General features: G+C 46.2%; 1 protein-coding gene across 3 annotated transcripts in view; it reads right to left on the bottom strand.

Annotated features, from left to right (window-relative positions):
- Positions 1-15,634, bottom strand: part of ror2 (receptor tyrosine kinase-like orphan receptor 2) — a 167,097-nt gene that overhangs the window by 51,397 nt on the left and 100,066 nt on the right. For 2 of the 3 annotated variants that reach the window (XM_052525102.1, XM_052525104.1), the window contains exon 2: positions 3,751-3,834. In XM_052525102.1, coding sequence (XP_052381062.1) covers positions 3,751-3,834 — 84 coding nt within the window. The remainder of the gene's footprint in view (positions 1-3,750; positions 3,835-15,634) is intronic. The other variant, XM_052525103.1, reaches the window with a different exon arrangement.

Here is a 15,634-nt window from a genome sequence, read left to right as displayed (position 1 = left end):
GAGCCCGTCCTCCTATAGCTCCTCCCCAGTAGCAGCCTCTTCTGAACTTAAGCATGGGATGAGATGAGCCCTGCTGTAGGGATGGGAGCTCTGTTCAACTGCAAAAGGCTTTCATTTTGAAGGTTCCCGTGCCGCTACGCTGACGTTCAACACTGGGGTCGCACAGGGGTGTGTTTATAACTTCTCTCCTGTACTCCCTGTTCAGCCATGACTGCGTGGCCGTGCACGACTCCAACACCATCATCAGGTTTGCTGACGACATGACGGTGGTAGGCCTGGTCACCGGCAACGATGAGACAGCCTACAGGGAGGAGGCCAGTGACCTGGCAGTGTGGTGCCGGGTAAACAACCTCTTCCTCAACGTCAGTAAGCCCAAGGACCTGATCGTGGACTAAAGGACACGGGGAGGTGAGCACGCCTCCATCCACATCGACGGGGGTGCAGTGGAACGGGTCGAGAGCTTCAAGTTCCTCGATGTCCAAATCACTGAGGACTTAAAGTGGTCCACTAACACAGTCGGGAAGAAGGCGTGACAGCACCTCTTCACCCTCAGGAGGTTGAAAAGGTTTGGCATGAGCCCTTAAATCCTCAGAAAGTTATACAGCTGCACCACTGAGAGCATCTTCACTGGCTGCATCACCGCCTGGTATGGAAATAGCAACGTTCTCGATTGCATGGTGCTACAGAAGGTGGTGCGGACAGCCCAGTAGATCACTTGGGCCGAGCTCCCTGCCATCCTGGACCACTATAACAGGCAGTGTGAAAGGAAGGCCCGGAAAATCATTAAGGAATCCAACCACCCAAGCCATAGACTGCTCTCTCTGCTTCCACACAGCATGCGGTACACCAACAGGCTCCTGAACAGCTTCTATCCCCAAGCCATAAGACTGCCAAATAGCTAACACACACACACACACAAAATCATAATTTACTCTGCTGCTAATCAGTTTATCATATATCCTGATGCCTAGTCACCTTACCCCTATACATATCTATCTCCATCACTCCAGTATCCCTGTACATTGTTAATATGCTACTGACCCTGTATATAGTCACCTTAACCCTATACATATCTACCTCCATCACTCCAGTATCCCTGTACATTGTTAATATGCTACTGACTCTGTATATAGTCACCTTAACCCTATACATATCTACCTCCATCACCAGTATCCCTGTACATTGTTAATATGCTACCGACTCTGTATATAGTCACCATAACCCTATACATATCTACCTCCATCACTCCAGTATCCCTGTACATTGTTAATATGCTACTGACCCTGTATATAGTCACCTTAACCCTATACATATCTACCTCCATCACCAGTATCCCTGTACATGTTAATATGGTACTGACCCTGTATATAGTCACCTTAACCCTATACATATCTACCTCCATCACTCCAGTATCCTTGTACATTGTTAATATGCTACTGACCCTGTATATAGTCACCTTAACCCTATACATATCTACCTCCATCACTCCAGTATCCCTGTACATTGTTAATATGCTACTGACCCTGTATATAGTCACCTTAACCCTATACATATCTACCTCCATCACCAGTATCCCTGTACATTGTTAATATGCTACTGACCCTGTATATAGTCACCTTAACCCTATACATATCTACCTCCATCACCAGTATCCCTGTACATTGTTAATATGCTACTGACTCTGTATATAGTCACCTTAACCCTATACATATCTACCTCCATCACTCCAGTATCCCTGTACATTGTTAATATGCTACTGACCCTGTATATAGTCACCTTAACCCTATACATATCTACCTCCATCACCAGTATCCCTGTACATGTTAATATGGTACTGACCCTGTATATAGTCACCTTAACCCTATACATATCTACCTCCATCACTCCAGTATCCCTGTACATTGTTAATATGCTACTGACTCTGTATATAGTCACCTTAACCCTATACATATCTACCTCCATCACCAGTATCCCTGTACATTGTTAATATGCTACTGACTCTGTATATAGTCACCTTAACCCTATACATATCTACCTCCATCACCAGTATCCCTGTACATGTTAATATGCTACTGACCCTGTATATAGTCACCTTAACCCTATACATATCTACCTCCATCACTCCAGTATCCCTGTACATTGTTAATATGCTACTGACCCTGTATATAGTCACGTTAACCCTATACATATCTACCTCCATCACCAGTATCCCTGTACATTGTTAATATGCTACTAACCCTGTATATAGTCACCTTAACCCTATACATATCTACCTCCATCACCAGTATCCCTGTACATTGTTAATATGCTACTAACCCTGTATATAGTCACCTTAACCCTATACATATCTACCTCCATCACCAGTATCCCTGTACATTGTTAATATGCTACTAACCCTGTATATAGTCACCTTAACCCTATACATATCTACCTCCATCACTCCAGTATCCCTGTACATTGTTAATATGCTACTGACTCTGTATATAGCTTCTTAGGTTCTCCTGTTCTTCTTATTTCTATTTCCCTGGTGTTTTTGTTCTACATTGTGTTATGTTTAGTACTACATTGATACTGACTACTGCATTGTTGGGTTTAGAGCTTGCAAGAAATGCATTTCACTGCACTTGTGCACGTGACATTAAAAACTTGAAACTTAATCTCGACCCGGGCCCTTCCATTGAACTGCGTAGTCAAATCAAACGAGAGCTTTTCTTACAGTTGTAATATGTGACATTTTGGGCGACCCAACCAAATTCACATAGAAATGTGTGTCATAGATCTGTCATTGAAAGCAAGTCTAGGAAGCGGTAGATATGTTCTATATGCGTAATATGTATACTTACTGTTTTTTATACGTATTTTACATTTGGTTACGTAAATCAGCTTCAAAGAGCAGAAAATCCAATATTATTGGTTATGGAAAAGATATTTCACAGTGGTTTAGATGGTACAAGGACTCTCTCTACACTTGCTTGCTTGTTCACAAACTGACATTTGATTTTAGGAACCAGGAAATAGCGGAGCGATTTCTGAATAGTGCACCTTTAACCGAGAAATCGAGGCTGTGTCCCAAAAGGCACCCTATTCCCCATATAGTGCATTAAATGAGGGAGTCATTTGGGACGCATAGAGACACTCAAGAAACAGGAGAGTCAAGGACATCATTGCGCTTGAGAAGAAGCAGGTCTCTGCAGAGCCTTTTGGGGAGAGGTTTTAGGCCAGGGCGGGTCTATGAGGCCTGGAATGTTCTTTCCAGAGATTCTGTGCTCTGTCACACCACACCGGGTTCAGAGTAACGTGATCAACTACTCTTCAGATCGAGATAAGGGGAGTCCGTCTGTCAGTCAATTCGTCCGTCTGACAGTAAACAGCTGTACGAACTGATAACAAGTAAATATGTGTGTGTGTGTGTGTGTGTGTGTGTGTGTGTGTGTGTGTGTGTGTGTGTGTGTGTGTGTGTACAGCTCATGTACACTCCGATAGTAAATCATGATTAGGGAAAGGAGAAAAAGAGGGGGAGGAGCCATAAAGAGAGAAAATCAGAGAGAAGGAGAGGGGGGTTAACTTCAGCTGAGGGTGCTGCTCCACTTTAATAGAGAGAGAGAGAGAGAGAGAGAGAGAGAGAGAGAGAGAGAGAGAGAGAGAGAGAGAGAGAGAGAGAGAGAGAGAGAGAGGGGGGAGAGAGAGAGAGAGAGAGAGAGAGAGAGAAGGAGAGAGGGGGGGTTACCTTCAGCTGAGGGTGCTGCTTACCTTCAGCTGAGGGTGCTGCTCCACTTTGAGCTTCTGCCAGCCCCTCAGACTCCACTGGCTGGGATAAGCTAGGATCTGCTTCTGCTGCAGAGACAGGAAGGAGACCAGAGTTAGGAGGGAACAGAACTCACATAACCCTGCCTTGGGTTGCCTTAGATCCAGGTGTCTGAACAGAAACCTGGTGATACTGACTACAGTGCTGCTGACACATCAAACAATATACCACCTGAAATATGAAACGCATCCATATGTTTCTGTTAGTAAATGATCCTATCATCTTGCTAAATGTGTGGCAAAGAATGATCCAACAGCTGTCATGTCTCAATGCTTGAAGTCACATACATTTTTTTATTTATGCAAGTCAGTTAAGAACAAATTCTTATTTACAATAACAGCCAACACCAGCCAAATCCTAACGACACTGTGCCAATTGTGCCTCCCCATATGGTGACTCCCAATCACGGCTTTGGATTTGAACCAGGGTGTCTGTTGTGACGCTTTAAGCACTAAGATGCGAGAGACCGCTGCGCCACTCGGGAGGCCCAGAACAAAACGAGAAAGGAGTCTTCATAAACTCTGCCAAACACAACAAGTGGATCCAAAACCTCAATTTAATACAGCCGTTTTGGGAGCAAGGCTTTAGAGTTACTAGAAGGATATACCATCTGATGAAAATTGCCATTGGCCAAAAGCACACAAAAAAAAACAGAGTTTTGATGAAACTATGATATTGTTGTATTCCATCCAACATCTGCCACCAAGAGTGCTGGTCTTGCTACAAGATGAACAAAGATCGATTTTCAGTGAGCCTGGATAGAAATGCCTCCATCACATCAAAGGATCAACGTTGCCTATTGATTTGCCATTAGACCAATGTGCTACAGATGTTAATTACGTGCTCTACTGATGTTTACGATCACACAATGGATAATTACTGCCGAATTGGTCTCAGGGCACTATTGAAAACGAGATGTATTTATTTATCCCAGAAGAATTAGAAGAAGAAAAAACAAATACATGTGTGCACAGAAAAATCATGATTTATATTCATGGTCAAAATTCACAACAGGTTATTTCTCAAAACAATCTGGACATTATTTTGGGACAAACACTCATTCATATGTTCAGTTTTTGATCCAAGAAAAATCTAAAATATCAACAGATTTATGGTAGTGATTTTCCCCCCCGAAAAAACTTTACGATCGTTAAGAATTGCTTTCCAAAAGTACCGGAAAGAGAGAGAAAGAGAGTTCATCTTATAGGAAACCACACTTTGGCACATAGAATCCCAAACATAGCTGCTGGACAAGTTGAGGTCACTCACATGGTCTGCATTTCAAACGCCACCCTATTCCCTATATAGTGCACTAGTTTTGACCAGAGCTCATAGGTCTCTGGTCAAAAGTAGTGCACTATATAGGGGATAGGCTGCCATGTGGGATGCAACCATGATTACTCTGCAGTAGCGTTTCCCCACAGCTGGGTTAGGAATGTGCTGTGGGGCTGGCAATTAGCGATTCGCACATTAATGAGCGAGTAGCAATGGAGGAGTGTTTTAGCCCTGTCCAGTCCAATCCCCAGCTCCCATGGCCTGACATACACAGGGCTACGTTCAGTAGCCAAACGTTGTCGAACATTGCAGATTGAAATGGCTTGAATAGAACTGAAGTGATTCTCCTTATTCTAAAGGTCAGGAGGCACGTTTGTTTTTACATAGAAATATTTATATCTGAACGTTCCACAACTGTGTCCTGCTGAAGGCCCCGGTCACCAGACAACACATCAGCTGTGTCCTGCTGAAGGCCCCGGTCACCAGACAGCACATCAGCTGTGTCCTGCTGAAAGCCCCGGTCACCAGACAGCACATCAGCTGTGTCCTGCTGAAAGCCCCGGTCACCAAACAACACATCAGCTGTGTCCTGCTGAAAGCCCCGGTCACCAGACAACACATCAGCTGTGTCCTGCTGAAGGCCCCGGTCACCAGACAACACATCAGCTGTGTCCTGCTGAAGGCCCCGGTCACCAGACAACACATCAGCTGTGTCCTGCTGAAGGCCCCGGTCACCAGACAACACATCAGCTGTGTCCTGCTGAAAGCCCCGGTCACCAGACAAAACATCAGCTGTGTCCTGCTGAAGGCTTGTGTTCAGTAGGGCACACCATAGTAAATGTATTTAGGAAAATGTGCATTGTGGTAGTACCTCCTCCATTTATTTCAGTTTTAAAAATGTTTCTCCCTACTGGGCATGACCCTGGAAGCCTCAAAAACATGTCCATCTGGTAGACATATCTCACGAGTCTTCACTTCAAATCGATCCAACTCCTAGGTTTTATCACCTTTAGTCGTGTTCAGTGTAATGAAAATATGTCAAGCGCAGACTATTATTACTAACTTCCTGCAAGTCTTCACTTGGAAAAACATCACACTAACATTTTTCTAGTTATAGTGCATGACGATGAGAAGAGTTTAAACGTTGATATGTACATGAGCTCCTTCAAATTATGCATCCTAAATGACACCCTGTTCCCTATGTAGTGCACTACTTTGACCAGGGCATATAGGGCTCTGGTGTAGTCCACTACATAGTAGTGCACATGTATAGTGAATAGGGTGCCACTTGGGACGCAAACCAAAGGTTTAGCTCAGCTCCCACGGTCTGGTTAAGTCATGCTGAAAAGCACAGCTAGGATCTGAGAGCACAACGCAAATTCCATACATTGCAAGACCCATTAATTTGACTGAAGTTTTACCTCGGCAATGGGCCTAGAATCAAATCACTTCTCAACCCAATTATGTCAAATCAAAATCATTTTTTTTGCAATTCCATTTTTTTTTTATTCTATCCAGACTTCAATTGAGGTGTTCATAAAAAAACAGCTTTATCTTTGACTGGGCGGGCAACATTCTGAAAATAATATTTAAAAATTGGGTGATTGACTTTCAATTGCATTGAAACGCGAAACTATTTCCTTACTCTACAATGACTGCAAAACTACTCAAATACCCATCCTTGATGAGCATATAGGGCTTGTCTGCTAATATAATTCATTGAACTGCTTGCATTTTGACTGCTACTGCAAGCAGTTCAATTAATTATATTAGCTGACAAGCCCTATATGCTCATCAAGGACGGGTAATTGAGTATATATATATATATATCTATATATACAGTCAAAAGTTTGGTTCACCTACTCATTCAAGGGTTTTTATAAATTTTTACTATTTTATACATCGTAGAATAATAGTGAAGACATCAAAACTATGAAATTGTATTTTTTATTTATTTTTATTTTACATTTATTTTACTAGGCAAGTCAGTTAAGAACAAATTCTTATTTTCAATGACGACCTAGGAAGAGTGGGTTAACACATATGGAATCATGTAGCAACCAAAAAAAAAAGTTAAACAAATCTAAATATATTTTATATTTGAGATTCTTCAAATCAAATCAAATCTAATTTTATTTGTCACATACACATGGTTAGCAGATGTTAAATGCGAGTGTAGCGAAATGCTTGTGCTTCTAGTTCCGACAATGCAGTGATAACCAACAAGTAATCTAACTAACAATTCCAAAACTACTGTCTTATACACAGTGTAAGGGGATAAGGAATATGTACATAAGGATATATGAATGAGTGATGGTACAGAGCAGCATACAGTAGATGGTATCGAGTACAGTATATACATATGAGATGAGTGTGTAGACAAAGTAAACAAAGTGGCATAGTTAAAGTGGCTAGTGATACATGTGTTACATAAGGATGCAGTCGATGATGTAGAGTACAGTATATACATATGCATATGAGATGAATAATGTAGGGTAAGTAACATTATATAAGGTAGCATTGTTTAAAGTGGCTAGTGATATATTTACATAATTCCCATCAATTCCCATTATTAAAATGGCTGGAGTTGGGTCAGTGTCAATGACAGTGTGTTGGCAGCAGCCACTCACACTGTTAGTGGTGGCTGTTTAACAGTCTGATGGCCTTGAGATAGAAGCTGTTTTTCAGTCTCTCGGTCCCAGCTTTGATGCACCTGTACTGACCTCGCCTTCTGGATGATAGCGGGGTGAACAGGCAGTGGTTCGGGTGGTTGATGTCCTTGATGATCTTTATGGCCTTCCTGTAACAACGGGTGGTGTAGGTGTCCTGGAGGGCAGGTAGTTTGCCCCCGGTGATGCGTTGTGCAGTCCTCACTACCCTCTGGAGAGCCTTGCGGTTGAGGGCGGAGCAGTTGCCGTACCAGGCGGTGATACAGCCCGCCAGGATGCTCTCGATTGTGCATCTGTAGAAGTTTGTGAGTGCTTTTGGTGACAAGCCGAATTTCTTCAGCCTCCTGAGGTTGAATAGGCGCTGCTGCGCCTTCTTCACGACGCTGTCAGTGTGAGTGGACCAATTCAGTTTGTCTGTGATGTGTATGCCGAGGAACTTAAAACTAGCTACCCTCTCCACTACTGTTCCATCGATGTGGATAGGGGTGTTCCCTCTGCTGTTTCCTGAAGTCCACAATCATCTCCTTAGTTTTGTTGACGTTGAGTGTGAGGTTATTTTCCTGACACCACACTCCGAGGGCCCTCACCTCCTCCCTGTAGGCCGTCTCGTCGTTGTTGGTAATCAAGCCTACCACTGTTGTGTCGTCCGCAAACTTGATGATTGAGTTGGAGGCGTGCGTGGCCACGCAGTCGTGGGTGAACAGGGAGTACAGGAGAGGGCTCAGAACGCACCCTTGTGGGGCCCCGTGTTGAGGATCAGCGGGGAGGAGATGTTGTTGCCTACCCTCACCACCTGGGGGCGGCCCGTCAGGAAGTCCAGTACCCAGTTGCACAGGGCGGGGTCGAGACCCAGGGTCTCGAGCTTGATGACGAGCTTGGAGGGTACTATGGTGTTGAATGCCGAGCTGTAGTCGATGAACAGCATTCTCACATAGGTATTCCTCTTGTCCAGGTGGGTTAGGGCAGTGTGCAGTGTGGTTGAGATTGCATCGTCTGTGGACCTATTTGGGCGGTAAGCAAATTGGAGTGGGTCTAGGGTGTCAGGTAGGGTGGAGGTGATATGGTCCTTGACTAGTCTCTCAAAGCACTTCATGATGACGGAAGTGAGTGCTACGGGCGGTAGTCGTTTAGCTCAGTTACCTTAGCTTTCTTGGGAACAGGAACAATGGTGGCCCTCTTGAAGCATGTGGGAACAGCAGACTGGTATAGGGATTGATTGAATATGTCCGTAAACACACCGGCCAGCTGGTCTGCGCATGCTCTGAGGGCGCGGCTGGGGATGCCGTCTGGGCCTGCAGCCTTGCGAGGGTTAACACGTTTAAATGTCTTACTCACCTCGGCTGCAGTGAAGGAGAGACCGCATGTTTCCGTTGCAGGCCGTGTCAGTGGCACTGTATTGTCCTCAAAGCGGGCAAAAAGTTATTTAGTCTGCCTGGGAGCAAGACATCCTGGTCCGTGACTGGGCTGGATTTCATCTTGTAGTCCGTGATTGACTGTAGACCCTGCCACATGCCTCTTGTGTCTGAGCCGTTGAATTGAGATTCCACTTTGTCTCTGTACTGACGCTTAGCTTGTTTAATAGCCTTGCGGAGGGAATAGCTGCACTGTTTGTATTCAGTCATGTTGCCAGACACCTTGCCCTGATTAAAAGCAGTGGTTCGCGCTTTCAGTTTCACGCGAATGCTGCCATCAATCCACGGTTTCTGGTTAGGGAATGTTTTTATCGTTGCTATGGGAACGACATCTTCGACGCACGTTCTAATGAACTCGCACACCGAATCAGCGTATTCGTCAATATTCCCATCTGACGCAATACGAAACATGTCCCAGTCCACGTGATGGAAGCAGTCTTGGCCACCCTTGTCATTTGCCTTGATGACAGCTTTGCACACTCTTGGCATTCTCTCAACCAGCTTCATGAGGTAGTCACCTGGAATGCATTTAAATTAACAGGTGTGCCTTGTTAAAAGTACATTTGTGGCATTTCTTTCCTTCTTAATGCAATTGAGCCAATCAGTTGTGTTGTGACAAGGTAGGGGTGATATACAGAAGATGGCCCTATTTGGTAAAAGACCAAGTCCATATTATGGCAAGAACAGTTCAAATAAGCAAAGAGAAACGACAGTCCATCATCACTTTAAGACTTGAAGGTCAGCCAATGCGGAAAATCTCAAGAACTTTCAAAGTTTCTTCAAGTACAGTTGCAAAAACCATCAAGCTCTATGATGAAACTGGCTCTCATGAGGACCACCACAGGAAAGGATGACCCAGAGTTACCTCTGCTGCAGAGGACAAGTTCATTAGAGTTACCAGCCTCAGAAATTGCAGCTTAAATAAATGCTTTACAGAGTTCAAGTAACAGACACATCTCAACATCAACTGTACAGAGGAGACTGCGTGAATCAGGCCTTCATGGTCGAATTGCTGCAAAGAAACCACTACTAAAGGACACCAATAATAAGAAGAGACTTGCTTGGGCCAAGAAACATGAGAAATGGACATTAGACTGGTGGAAATCTGTCCTTTGGTCTGATGAGTCCAAATTTGAGATGTTTGGTTCTAACCGCCGTGCACGGATGATCTCAGCATGATGGTGTGCTTTGCTCAAGGTCATTTTTCCCCTTTTTGGCACAGGCATTCGAACCAACAGGCTTTTGGTTACTGGCCCAACACTCTAACCACTAGGTTAGTTGCCGCCAAAACGGACTCAGTGAGGAATGTTATATGTCTGTAAGGAAGAGACTGTGTGTCTTACCAGTATGAAAGCATTACTCAACAGGGATCTTCGCCGCTAGGACGTTCCTTGTCCTAGTTCCAAATGGCACCCTATTCCCTATATAGTGCACTACATTTGACCATAGCCATACGTTCTGAAGAGGGAGGATGAGTTATGGCTAGTAATGGAGCCAAAACCAACACGGAGGGGGGAGTTCCCGTGTCAAATGATCGTCCCATTGTTGTGGAAATACGCCTGGGATTACTTTTACAATGTACATAATACACATACTCTTTCATGGAGAAGCTTACCTCAGAAAAGGCACAAAACCATTTCCTAAAATAAAAACAGGTAAGAGAAGAAGAAAAAAAAGTCTGCTTGTTGAAATGAGCCATCTTTAAACTACGCTTAATGTTTAATGGCCAGAAGCATGAGAGAGAGAGAGAGAGAGAGAGAGAGAGAGAGAGAGAGAGAGAGAGAGTTTCTCAAGCAAGAATTTTTCTTGGACTGTTTGGAACTGGTCTGTGGGGAGGGGAAAACTAGCTGCTGTTGGTAGAGAGGTTTGGAACTGGTCTGTGGGGAGGGGAAAACTAGCTGCTGTTGGCAGAGAGGTTTGGAACTGGTCTGTGGGGAGGGGAAAACTAGCTGCTGTTGGTAGAGAGGTTTGGAACTGGTCTGTGGGGAGGGGAAAACTAGCTGCTGTTGGTAGAGAGGTTTGGAACTGGTCTGTGGGGAGGGGAAAACTAGCTGCTGTTGGCAGAGAGGTTTGGAACTGGTCTGTGGGGAGGGGAAAACTAGCTGCTGTTGGTAGAGAGGTTTGGAACTGGTCTGTGGGGAGGGGAAAACTAGCTGCTGTTGGTAGAGAGGTTTGGAACTGGTCTGTGGGGAGGGGAAAACTAGCTGCTGTTGGCAGAGAGGTTTGGAACTGGTCTGTGGGGAGGGGAAAACTAGCTGCTGTTGGCAGAGAGGTTTGGAACTGGTCTGTGGGGAGGGGAAAACTAGCTGCTGTTGGCAGAGAGGTTTGGAACTGGTCTGTGGGGAGGGGAAAACTGAAAACTAGCTGCTGTTGGTAGAGAGGTTTGGAACTGGTCTGTGGGGAGGGGAAAACTAGCTGCTGTTGGCAGAGAGGTTTGGAACTGGTCTGTGGGGAGGGGAAAACTAGCTGCTGTTGGCAGAGAGGTTTGGAACTGGTCTGTGGGGAGGGGGAAAACTAGCTGCTGTTGGCAGAGAGGTTTGGAACTGGTCTGTGGGGAGGGGAAAACTAGCTGCTGTTGGTAGAGAGGTTTGGAACTGGTCTGTGGGGAGGGGAAAACTAGCTGCTGTTGGTAGAGAGGTTTGTAACTGGTCTGTGGGGAGGGGAAAACTAGCTGCTGTTGGTAGAGAGGTTTGGAACTGGTCTGTGGGGAGGGGAAAACTAGCTGCTGTTGGTAGAGAGGTTTGGAACTGGTCTGTGGGGAGGGGAAAACTGAAAACTAGCTGCTGTTGGCAGAGAGGTTTGGAACTGGTCTGTGGGGAGGGGAAAACTAGCTGCTGTTGGTAGAGAGGTTTGGAACTGGTCTGTGGGGAGGGGAAAACTAGCTGCTGTTGGCAGAGAGGTTTGGAACTGGTCTGTGGGGAGGGGAAAACTAGCTGCTGTTGGTAGAGAGGTTTGGAACTGGTCTGTGGGGAGGGGAAAACTAGCTGCTGTTGGCAGAGAGGTTTGGAACTGGTCTGTGGGGAGGGGAAAACTAGCTGCTGTTGGCAGAGAGGTTTGGAACTGGTCTGTGGGGAGGGGAAAACTGAAAACTAGCTGCTGTTGGTAGAGAGGTTTGGAACTGGTCTGTGGGGAGGGGAAAACTAGCTGCTGTTGGCAGAGAGGTTTGGAACTGGTCTGTGGGGAGGGGAAAACTAGCTGCTGTTGGCAGAGAGGTTTGGAACTGGTCTGTGGGGAGGGGAAAACTAGCTGCTGTTGGCAGAGAGGTTTGGAACTGGTCTGTGGGGAGGGGAAAACTAGCTGCTGTTGGTAGAGAGGTTTGGAACTGGTCTGTGGGGAGGGGAAAACTAGCTGCTGTTGGTAGAGAGGTTTGTAACTGGTCTGTGGGGAGGGGAAAACTAGCTGCTGTTGGTAGAGAGGTTTGGAACTGGTCTGTGGGGAGGGGAAAACTAGCTGCTGTTGGTAGAGAGGTTTGGAACTGGTCTGTGGGGAGGGGAAAACTGAAAACTAGCTGCTGTTGGCAGAGAGGTTTGGAACTGGTCTGTGGGGAGGGGAAAACTAGCTGCTGTTGGTAGAGAGGTTTGGAACTGGTCTGTGGGGAGGGGAAAACTAGCTGCTGTTGGTAGAGAGGTTTGGAACTGGTCTGTGGGGAGGGGAAAACTAGCTGCTGTTGGTAGAGAGGTTTGGAACTGGTCTGTGGGGAGGGGGAAACTAGCTGCTGTTGGTAGAGAGGTTTGGAACTGGTCTGTGGGGAGGGGAAAACTAGCTGCTGTTGGCAGAGAGGTTTGGAACTGGTCTGTGGGGAGGGGAAAACTAGCTGCTGTTGGTAGAGAGGTTTGTAACTGGTCTGTGGGGAGGGGAAAACTAGCTGCTGTTGGTAGAGAGGTTTGGAACTGGTCTGTGGGGAGGGGAAAACTAGCTGCTGTTGGTAGAGAGGTTTGGAACTGGTCTGTGGGGAGGGGAAAACTAGCTGCTGTTGGTAGAGAGGTTTGTAACTGGTCTGTGGGGAGGGGAAAACTAGCTGCTGTTGGTAGAGAGGTTTGGAACTGGTCTGTGGGGAGGGGAAAACTAGCTGCTGTTGGTAGAGAGGTTTGGAACTGGTCTGTGGGGAGGGGAAAACTGAAAACTAGCTGCTGTTGGCAGAGAGGTTTGGAACTGGTCTGTGGGGAGGGGAAAACTAGCTGCTGTTGGTAGAGAGGTTTGGAACTGGTCTGTGGGGAGGGGAAAACTAGCTGCTGTTGGTAGAGAGGTTTGGAACTGGTCTGTGGGGAGGGGAAAACTAGCTGCTGTTGGTAGAGAGGTTTGGAACTGGTCTGTGGGGAGGGGAAAACTAGCTGCTGTTGGTAGAGAGGTTTGGAACTGGTCTGTGGGGAGGGGGAAACTAGCTGCTGTTGGTAGAGAGGTTTGGAACTGGTCTGTGGGGAGGGGAAAACTGAAAACTAGCTGCTGTTGGCAGAGAGGTTTGGAACTGGTCTGTGGGGAGGGGAAAACTAGCTGCTGTTGGTAGAGAGGTTTGGAACTGGTCTGTGGGGAGGGGAAAACTAGCTGCTGTTGGCAGAGAGGTTTGGAACTGGTCTGTGGGGAGGGGAAAACTAGCTGCTGTTGGCAGAGAGGTTTGGAACTGGTCTGTGGGGAGGGGAAAACTAGCTGCTGTTGGTAGAGAGGTTTGGAACTGGTCTGTGGGGAGGGGAAAACTAGCTGCTGTTGGTAGAGAGGTTTGGAACTGGTCTGTGGGGAGGGGAAAACTAGCTGCTGTTGGTAGAGAGGTTTGGAACTGGTCTGTGGGGAGGGGAAAACTAGCTGCTGTTGGCAGAGAGGTTTGGAACTGGTCTGTGGGGAGGGGAAAACTGAAAACTAGCTGCTGTTGGTAGAGAGGTTTGGAACTGGTCTGTGGGGAGGGGAAAACTAGCTGCTGTTGGTAGAGAGGTTTGGAACTGGTCTGTGGGGAGGGGAAAACTAGCTGCTGTTGGTAGAGAGGTTTGGAACTGGTCTGTGGGGAGGGGAAAACTGAAAACTAGCTGCTGTTGGTAGAGAGGTTTAGAACTGGTCTGTGGGGAGGGGAAAACTGAAAACTAGCTGCTGTTGGTAGAGAGGTTTGGAACTGGTCTGTGGGGAGGGGAAAACTGAAAACTAGCTGCTGTTGGTAGAGAGGTTTGGAACTGGTCTGTGGGGAGGGGAAAACTGAAAACTAGCTGCTGTTGGTAGAGAGGTTTGGAACTGGTCTGTGGGGAGGGGAAAACTAGCTGCTGTTGGCAGAGAGGTTTGGAACTCTTTGTTACTGGTCTATCATTGATATATTAACTATTTGAACACCTGGTGATGTCACCGGGCAGTCTGAAACTCCCCTCACGCAAAACCTGCTGACTAGATCGTCCTGTGTAGACTGTATTTTCAACCAGAAACTATCAGGAAATAACACTGATCAAATTGTTCACAATTTTACAGTGTTAGTTTCTACAGCTATTGTACGATATGATACAAAATGCAGGGAGAAAAAAATATTTTTGACTGCACTGGGCCTTTAAATTTAGACTAGTGTACTGTATATTCCTGGTAGATAACCATGAAGAAGAACTGTTAACAGTAGGACCCTTCAAGGCCATTTTTGTCCGACTTCCTCAAAAGGCACTTTGTAACATGACCCTTCCAGCACTACCTAATGTCCTACCAATGACACCTGACACAACAAAGCCCTCCCTTCATAATGAGCGCCAGTATTAATCATAAAATAGATACCATGTTCTCCCCCTCCCACCCGTGTAGAATGGGCTGATGCACAGAAACAGAAGCACAGAGAGAGAGAGAGGGAAGAGAAGGGCAGTAAGAAACCAAAAGAAAGACAACAAGAAACAGAGGTAGAGAGAATGACAGAAAGAGAAAGAAAGGAGTGAGAGAGAGAGAGGGGAGAGAGAGAGAGAGAGAAGAGACAGCGCGACACTGGACTGAGGAGCTAGCTGATTATTTTGCCTCTGTGACAGTGGAGCCCTCGAGGAGCCCACCGTGCCCCCCGAATCACAGCCACCTTTCACAGAGGATCCTCCTTTTTCAACATCTGCTTCTCCTGGCAACGGCCAGCCCAGCCACTCATAGAGACGAGAGAGGAGGCAGTGGAGTAAGGAGAGGGGGGGGGCAAATGGCCTCCAGCCCCCACTGGGGCTTAGTTGGGCTCCAACGAGGGGAGCAGCAGACCCCCTTGGCCCAGCCCAAAATGTAGGAGCTTGTTAACACTCCTCGTGCCCCTCAGGAGAGCCATTTTGACCAGGCCTGTTTTGCCAAAGTAATAAAATAAAAAAGAAGTTGTTGAATAAAATAATGAAATTGAGCAGCTGGAAGCCTTGTTGGGACCAACACAGTATTAAAATGCAACTTCAAAATTCACAAGTCTTCAGCGTCTACAAATGTCATTACTCAGTGTGGATGGCTGATGTAAGTATGTTCGCATCATTACACCTCTTCATACCACTTGTTGACAGCAA

Source organism: Oncorhynchus keta, chromosome 9, assembly GCF_023373465.1.
Source record: "Oncorhynchus keta strain PuntledgeMale-10-30-2019 chromosome 9, Oket_V2, whole genome shotgun sequence".
Taxonomy (NCBI): Eukaryota; Metazoa; Chordata; class Actinopteri; order Salmoniformes; family Salmonidae; genus Oncorhynchus; species Oncorhynchus keta.
Note: the sequence above shows the minus strand (reverse complement) of the source record. Positions and strands in the feature narration are given on the sequence as shown.